The following is an 8,818-nucleotide window of genomic DNA, read 5'->3' as shown; positions in this document are numbered from 1 at the left end:
TCGGCGCGGCGTCGGGGTGCGGGGTCCCAGGAGAGCGGCCGTCCGGGGGGCCGCGGCTCAGGGGCGCGGGGCGACGGCCGCAGCCATGGCGAGTCACGTGCGGAGGCTGAAACTTTACCCTGAGCCCCAGACTGGGGTGGGGGGGGCAGCGGGGACCAAGCGGGGTGGGGCGGTCTCGCCCCGAGCCCGCCCATGCTCGCCCTCCACCAATCAAAACTCTGGGGCGTGGCCTCGGGCTCACGCCCGCCCCTGTCTCCTTAACAGACCCGGGGAATGGGCGAGTCTTAAAGGCGCCGCTCGCTGCAGTAGGCTGGACCGTGGGAATCTGGGAGATTCCCTCCCTCCTAGCCCGAATGGGAGATTCAGAGCAGGAGGGGGTGAAGTTCTGCGGAAAGAATGGAAATAGGGCTCGGTGGAGAAAGGGCCGCAGTGTGTGGTATCCCACACTCCCTTCCCGAGCCACACGCCCGCCCACACACACACACACACACACACACACACACCCCTAAACCCGGGAAGAGAGGAGGTGGTGAATGTGGAAGCGAACGCAGTGACTCCTGCCCGGCTGCCAAGCCCCGTCTCTCCTAATGACAGTCCTCCAGGGGCCCGCTGGAACTGAACTGTGTGACCTTGAGCCGGTCACTTCCCCTCTCTGGACCTGAATTTTCTCATCTGCAAAAAAGGAGAGCCGATCTCCCGCACGCACGCCGCCTCTCACCCCAGTGGCAGGGGGAGCTGGCCCAGCCGGGCTCTTAGGTCCCCGCCAAGTACCCTTCCCCAAGGGCAGCGCCTAGAGCTCCCAGCAGGGGGACCCTGGAGCTCCCCTCCCGCTAGCCTCCTGGAGGAGCGGGTCTTGTCAGAGCTTCAGCCCCGACGGGATCTGAGCCGCGCTGCGTCCGCAGCCCCCAGCCCCGGCGCGGCCACACGCCCCTCCCACCTGCTGCCCTGCAGGGGCTGGGGATGACCGCTGTGCCCCGTGGGTGGGAGCGCGGGCGTACTAAGGGACCCCTCCCCCCAGCCTTCCCGGGCAGAGCCGCGGCCGCAAGTGCCCGCAGGATTCCCACGGGAAAGGCCAAGCGCCACTCGCCCAGGGCCTGCGCCCCAGGGAGGACCTCGCGGGGTGACCCGGGCAGAGTCCTCAGGCCCACCGACCCCAGAGCCCCCGCTTTACGGACAGGACCGGGAGGCCAGAGACAGCCACCCGGGCTTTGTGCACGGCCCACCGGCTGCAAAGCCGTGTAGAACTGGGGTTCTGTTGTCTCTGTCTTTAGCGCCCCCAGCCTGGGAAGGGCGCGCGGGCCGGGCCAGCGGGACGCTCCGTCCTGGGTCCGGCTTGGGGGGAACTGCAGGCAGCGCCTCCCAGGCCCCTTCCCGCCGAGAGGCCCGGGCTGTCTCCAGCTCCCGTCTGGATTTCCGTCTGCCGGTGCGAACCGCCCGCCCCGCCCCTCCTCCCCGTCCCGTCCCGTCCAGATCCATCCGCAAACATGCGCTCAGCGGGCAGGAATGCGCCAATGGCTCCCAGATGTGGACGCCGACGCTTAACCCCTTCTCCCCCAGCACCGCCCCCCCGCGAGGGCCTGCAGCCTGAGCCCCACCAACAGCAGCGGACTAGAAGGAGACTCGCTGCTCGCGCCTGCCCACCTACAACGGCCACAGGCTCCACCCAGCCTAGACGCGACGGCAGGGCCTGGGGAGGGAAGATGCACGCAAGTGTGCATGCACGCAGCTCCCACCCGCCCACGGGGACGACCTTCGTCCGCCTGCCAACCCTGGGGCTAGGCACACCTTGCACAAGGAGGCCCGGGCACCCTCCCTTGCACAGCTACGTGCCCAGCTAGGTGCCACTGTGTATACTCCCCGGGCATGTGTGCACACACAGGCGCGAAGCAGGGGGCGGGATGAGCTCCTGAACGGACAGGGCAGCAGGCCCTGTGCAGACGGCAGAGGAGCTGTGCAGACACAAACCCTCCCCGAAGGCCAGATACACACAACACAGCCTGCGCGGCTGGGAGCGCCCTCTCCTGCCTGGGGCATCCAGCCCTACCTGTCAAAGGCCGGACCCTACCCAAGCTCCCCTCCCGGAGGCAGGGCAGTCCCCAAGTGGGGGCCAGGAGTCCTCAGTCCTGGTAGCAGCTGAACCCCAGCTGCGCTGGCCTCTGCACAGACATCAGCAGATTAACAGAGGGAAGAGAGGCAGGCCCAGGGTGCAGAGCTCCTCCTCGGGATCAGGGCCTACCCTTCCCCCCGCGCAAGGGGGACGTTGGGGGAGGACCTGGCCACTGATTTCTCAAGATAAGGATCCTTCTCAAATAGAGGAAGCCCTCAGGCACAGTAGTGCAGACCTGCAGGCTCCTTACCCAGGGAGGCCCAGGCAGGAGGGGCGCCAGTGTAAGAAGAATCTGGACAACTCTGTGAGATCCGCTGGCGATGTAGTTCAGTGGTAGGCCACCCCTGCCTCAATATCCAGTATCCCCTGCTCCCCCCCCAGAAAAAGGAGGAAGCAAAGAGACCATGGGTAGGTAGTGGCCACTGAGAGCTCCCGGCAATCAGAGGAACTGTAAGACAGCCCTGGGTGTGCCCAGACTTCCAGCAAAATAAGCCCCCCTGATGGCATGCAGCATTCAGCGGAGACTGAAAGAGCAACCAGGAGTGAGTGTGACTCCAGGACACCTGCACGCAGGTGAGACATCTGCTAGAACCAGTCCCAGCTGAGTCTTCTTTTCTCCCACCTCCCAGCTTGTCCAAAAGGAAAAAGAAAAAAAAAAAAAAAAAGGAATGGGCAGGGCTCCTGTTCCCATTCTACAGATGGGGAAACTAAGGCCTTAAAAGTCCATTGCAGCCAGGCATGATGGAGCACACTTGTAATGCCAGTACTTGGGAGGCTGAGGCAGGAAGACTGCCATGAGTTCAAGGCCAGCCTGGGCTATATAGCAAGACTGACTCAAAACACACACACACACACACACATACACACACACACACAAAGAGGTTGGAGTCTAGCCTGAGCAATTTAGTGACTTAGAACCTGTCTCAAAATCTTAGGTTTCTTTTTTTTCATTTTATTTTATTTATTTATTTATTTATTGGGTACCAGGAATCGAACTTATGACCTCAGCCTTGCCAGGCAAGCACTTCTGCCGCTGAGCTATATCCACAGCCCAAAATCTTAGTTTTTAGACCCTTTCTCAAAAAGACCAAAAATTCAAATCAAATCAAATAAAATCTTAGTTTTTAACTTTTATTTTTTGAGATAGGATCTGACTATGTAGTTAGTTCAGAGTGGCTTTGATCTCACTATGTAGCCCTGGGTGGCACTGAACTCACAGCAATCCTCCTGCCTCAGCCTCCCAAGCACTGGAATTATAGTTGTACTTCACCATGCTGAGCTTAAAATTGTTTTAAATCTTAAAAACAGGCTGGGAGGTAACTCAGTAGGATTCCCAGAGCTACCCCCACCACCAATAAATAAATAAATAAATAAATAAATAAACTGCCTTGGCAAGGTCATATGGCTTGTCCATGGCAGAGTCAGGATTCGAACCCACAGTCCTCTCTGCCAGGCATTTACCCCAAGTCAATACATTCCGCTCCACTCGGCGGCACACTGCCCCTTTCCCTCCCCTTCCTCCACGCACTCAGGAGAAGCAGCGTCCTTACAGGCTCTGCAGGTTTCTGGGCAGGGCCAGGCCCTGGCAGAGAGAGATCAGAGAGGGCACCGGGGGCTCCACACATTACCCTCCACCCCCACCCCAAGCGTGGTGCCCACCCGCCTCGCAGGCACAGCCGGATGACTCAGCCGCATCCGGGGGAGATGCCAGGGCAGTGACTCACCTACCGAGAAGAGCTGAAGCTGGCACTCTGCCAGCCTCAGGGCAGAAGCAACTTAGTCACCCCCGGGACTGCACTGCCCAGCAGGCCTGGCCCAGGGACGGGGACAGGGGCAGTCTGTGCCCTCCATGGCTACAAGCGCCCCCTGGTGAAGACGGGCTTCTCCTGGGGTCTGCGCCCGCCCCACCTCCCCACCGCGCACCCCCAGCTCGCCAGGCCCTGCTCCAGTGCCAACTCGCTGGTGAGACCCCTGGGCCGCTCCGCCCCCTCCACCACTCCCCACCTACTCTCCTACCTGCCCCCCCTCCTCCTGCCACCCAGGTTGAACCCGGGCTTTGAGTCTCCTTTAACATGTCCTGGCAGCGCCCCGCCCCAGCCCCCGGCCGCCACACGTACACACACACACACACTCACTCACACACTCACACACACACATGCTCTGCCAGCCTCGCACTGCCAGCAGCTGCCGGAGCTCTTGAGCAGGAGGGAAGTCGGGAGGGTGGGGTGCGGGGATTGGGTTACCAGCTCCAAGGGGGTGGGCTGTCACCCAACCCCTGCGCCCTCACCCACCTGCCCCCTCCCAGCCTCTGGCAGGCGGCCCACTGCCCCTCCCCTCCCCCCACCCCACAGAGAGTAGGAAATAAGTGTTCGAGAGGATTTGTCATGCTGAGACCAGCCCAGGAGAGGAGCGAAGGGGTGAGACAGAGACACAGACAGGCAGGCAGACAGACAGACAGGCAGAGGAATTCCTGTGCTCCGTGTTCCACCGCAACCTACCCACTGGGCGTGGAAATCTGTGTGTGTCCAGCCAGAAGGGGCGGAGTGACTCCGAGAGTCCCCACGGAGTTGGCCGGGCTCAAGGGACTCTGCCAGCCTGAACAGCCTCAGTGCATTTGCACTATTGATTTCTCACGCACTTGCACTGCAGGGGGGCAATAAATCAGCCCCCCCAGGAGCAATGGGGCAGGGGGAGGGGCTCCCACACAGTAATTTGTGGCCGTGGGGAGGGACGGACGGAGCAGAGCGGCTGAGGGCCGGGCGGCCGGCTGGAGAGAGGGTGTTGGATTAGGTCCCGTCTGGAACACCTCCTCCCAGCCAGGCCTGAAGTGAATTTGAAGAAGGCAGACAGAGGCTAACACATGTGCCTGCTCAGGGACCTGAACAACTCAGGGGGCGCCGTTCACTCCCAACCCAAGGACGGGCTTCCCTGGCAGCTGTACAACATGGTGGCCCTCAGAGACAGGGCACAGGCTGGATGGTACCAGGGCACAGGCTGGATGGTACGAGGCCACAACTGTGTCCCCAACTCTCTCCCCAGCATCCCAAACTCGCATAGAACACCCACCCTGCCTCAGGCCTCACAGAAGGGATCCCTTCGGATAGGAACCAGAAACCCATAGCCTGAGCTCAGCGCTTGTGATCCTAGCACTTGGGAGGCTGAGGCAGGAGGACTGCCACAAGTTTGAAGCCAGTCTGGGCTACCTAGTAAGTTCCAGACCACGCTAGACTACAGAGGGAGACCAAAAACCAAAAACAAAATGCATGTCATCTCCCCAGCAGTCAGCACTGCTTGCTTCCTGAGCTGGTGATGGCAAACAGCCAGGCCAGCATCCACATCCTAGTTGTCCATCTGTCCCTGACTGGTCCTGTGACTGTGGACAAGCCCCTGATCCTGTCCCTGCTCTAACAGGAGGCAGCTGGGCGAGACGTGTGTCCCCTGTGAGGTGTCTCCTCGCCCCAGTTTGCCAGCATGAGCGTGTTGGGCCCTGTCCAGCGCCCTCATTCACACCAGCGGCCACAGGCCGCCCAAACAAACCCCAGCCCAGCCTCCCCGGCCTGCGGAAGACTCATAAACAATCCAAGCTGGCGTTTCCCGGGAGAGACCCTGCAGACAGGCAGAGAGGGGGACGGACTGTGCGCGCATGCGTGCGTGCCTGGCCTGAGGTCCCCTCGCTGCGGTAGGGTGGGGACCAGGGAGGTGTATCGAGGGACAGCAGCCAAGCAGAGCTGTGCAAGGCCCCAGCAACACCCACACCCCTGTTTAGGCCTCAGTTGTCCCTTGGGAGCGGCGGGGTGGTCTAGGGGGCTTCCAAGCCCCCTCCGGGTCTGAGCTCCAGGCTGAGCCCCGGGACAGGCAGCACCATAGCCTGGCTCTGCCCCGACCAACCTCCCCCTCTTCGCCCCATCTGCACCCCGAGCCCCGCTCCACTCCTGTACCCGCCTGCCAGCCCTCACCTCCACCACCACCCTCGGCCTGCCCCGTGCTCTTCTGCACGTCCCTCCTGCCAGGGGACAGACCAACTAAAAATAGTCCCCGCAGCCTTCCTCGCCCACAGCTGCCCAAAGAGCAGGAAATGAGGGGCCAGGGCGGCTCGTGCCAGCCCTCCCCCACCGCTCCGGCGCGGAGGCTCGTCCAGCGCTCCAGCCTGGGGCTGGTGCCAACTTGGCCATCTCGGGGCCATCCCACACCCTTCCCTGGGGGCAGGCCCGCCAGCCAGCACCAGCGTCCAGAGCTGCCCCTGCCCTGCCAGAGGAGAAAGAAGGCAAGAGGTCTGGAGGGAAATCTTCCCAATTCCTGACAAATCAGTGCCAACCACATTGTGGGCACCACGAAGGCAGGGCCTGGCTCCACTGGCGGTCTTTGGAGGGCGGAGGGAATTGGCACAGGGAAGTCTGTGCCAGTTTCCTTCATCCTGGCCCAGCTGGAGGGAAGACAAGACAGCACCCTGATCTCAATTATGCTAATCCCCTGCTCCCCGAAATATGTGGGTGCCGGTGGGGGGTTTTGTTGGTCACTCCCGGATGTCATGGGGGGAAAACCTACAAAGGAGGGCGGAAGGTCTCGCTACCTGCATGTAAGGCAGAAGCCCGGAGGCCAGGACAGGCTCTGCCAGGCTAGGGCTACGCTGCCCTCGGGCTGGGCTGAGTCAGAGGCTGGGGCGCCGCTGCCTTCACCTCGCCTCACCTGGGATCCCCGACACCTCCCAGCATCAGGGAGGCAGGAAACCAGCCCCGCGACTCTCCCTGGAGGCCTGCAAGGGAGCCCTGCACCATGAGGCGGGCCGGCGGGGAACAGGAGTCCTGGCACCCGGCCCAGAAAGGCAGAGAGAGAAATACGGCGCTGGGAAGCAGCAGACCCGAGGCGGCCCCAGCTGCTCCCAGATGTGACCCGCAGGAGGTTCTGGGCAAAGGCCCTGGAAGGGCAATTGCAGGACGGGAGGAGAGAGGAGGAAACTGAGGCCTACCCAGAGCCAGAGGCCCTGACACCTGACACGAAGGCCGCCATGTGTCGCCAGCTCCTTGGTGCCTGACGTGTGCTTTCCCTCAGCCTCATCTCCAGCCCCTTGCCTCCTCCTGGCCCTGGCACCCCTGCCAAGTGAGGAGTCGGGGGCCCTGCGGAGGTGCTCAGAGCCAGGGCAGTGCCAGGGGCAGCCCTCGCACCGTCCTCCACTGGCTGCCCGCCCGCCCCCTCGCAGCCGCCACACGTATCTCAGCTGTCACATCCGATTAGGGCTCCTGCCCACTGAGCCGGACAAGGAGGCCACGGGGCAGGGGAGAGACGCGGGCAAGGACGCGGAGGAGCGGGCTGCCAGGGGGAGGTGGGGGCAGGCTCAGGGAGGAAGAGCCTGGCGGGACTGCTGGCCTCTGACCACCAGCACCCAGGTGGGCAGGCGGGCGGCTGGGCAGGGGACAGAGACAGTCTGCGCGCGTGTGGGGAACTCGGCAGGCCCTGGGGCTTCAGCTGTGCCTGCCGCCTCTGTCCTCCCAGAAGGGCGAGGATGCCGGAAGGAAACCAGAGGCAGAGACAGTGACCTAGATTCGGGCGAGGTCCCAGGCTCCAGCTCTCCAGCCTAACCCCCACCTGCACCGTGCTTCACCACGCATTGTTGCGGGGGCTCTTGGGCGGCGTCCGCCAGGCAAACCAGCCGGAGCGGAGCTCCAGTTTAGGCCTCAGATTGGAACCCGCAGCTTCCTCCTCAGACCAGGAGCAGCACCCAGTCTACGCCGCTCCACCATCTACCCTTCCCGGCAAAACTAACCTTCGGGCACCTGAGAGCTACAGGGACAGAGCACACCCTCCCCCGGACAGTTATCCGATGGCTTGCACACGCACACATGCACACGCGCACACACGCACACACACGGCCGGAGGGACTCCCTCAGGGTGAGACCAGTCTCTCTGCACCCTCTGGCCGGTCTGCGACCCCAGAAGCTAAGTCTCGGCAGTCCTCTATGCCCACCACGCCAGAGCCTGATGCCGGGGTCTTCCCAGAGCAGGTCCGGCCCGCCCACCACGGACACAGGAATAAGCCCCAGTGCACACGGGGCGCCATGCAGCCCTCTGCCGGGGCGCCTGGGAGACCTGGGGACCTCCCAGCTCTGGGGTGGCACAGGAGCCCGAGGAGCCGAAAGCCAAGGAGCCCAGGGAGCTGGCACGGCTGCCTGACCTCGCCGAGCCGGTGCACACCCGCTTCCCGGGCCATCTGGAGCGAGCCTGTCCCGGCCCGGGCCCTCGTCTGCTTCCCTCCAGGAAGCTCCCTCCAGAACTTACTGCTCCGCAGCCACATGGTCTGCACGCGCACGCACACGCGCGCACACACACACACACACACACACACACACACACTCTCTCGAGCACGCAGAGGGCAGGGGCTCTGCAGGAGCCGGGAGGCGCCGGCGAGCGTGGATGGAGGCTCCGGGGAGCCCGGAGAACTTTCCCCAGAGGAGGCGCTCCCCAGAGCGCTCGGAGGCTCCGGCGAAGCCGCGCTGGCCGGCCGGGGAGCAGCCTCTCTGGGGACGCCGGTCCCCTGGCAGGCGGGCAAGGCGCCGGGGACAGCCCTGCCCGCCGCGCTGGGAGGCGGAGAGGAAGCCGGGAGAACCCCGCGCCGCCCCTCCCCGGCTAGGTGAGGTGGGGGGAGGGGCGTCGGCAGCGCGGCAAAGCGGGGTGCAAGGGCGCGGGCCTGAGCGGGCCGCCCCCACCCTCACTCCG

General features: G+C 63.5%; 2 protein-coding genes across 5 annotated transcripts in view; one reads left to right on the top strand and one right to left on the bottom strand.

The window, feature by feature from the left end:
- Positions 1-8,818, bottom strand: part of Rara (retinoic acid receptor, alpha) — a gene marked incomplete at its 3' end in the record, with an annotated part of 40,472 nt that overhangs the window by 31,273 nt on the left and 381 nt on the right.
- LOC102013134 (ataxin-2-like protein) overlaps positions 8,283-8,818 on the top strand; it is a 5,459-nt gene continuing 4,923 nt past the window's right edge. For 3 of the 4 annotated variants that reach the window (XM_013519325.1, XM_013519323.1, XM_013519324.1), the window contains exon 1: positions 8,467-8,732. In XM_013519325.1, coding sequence (XP_013374779.1) covers positions 8,516-8,732 — 217 coding nt within the window. In that variant the 5' untranslated portion in view covers positions 8,467-8,515. Of the gene's footprint in view, positions 8,733-8,818 lie in introns of all 4 variants that reach the window. The other variant, XM_005394359.2, reaches the window with a different exon arrangement.

This window comes from Chinchilla lanigera, unplaced genomic scaffold, assembly GCF_000276665.1.
Source record: "Chinchilla lanigera isolate Chin_1 unplaced genomic scaffold, ChiLan1.0 scaffold00050, whole genome shotgun sequence".
Lineage (NCBI taxonomy): Eukaryota > Metazoa > Chordata > Mammalia > Rodentia > Chinchillidae > Chinchilla > Chinchilla lanigera.
The sequence above is the reverse complement of the archived record's forward strand: the minus strand, read 5'-3'. Positions and strand labels throughout refer to the sequence as shown.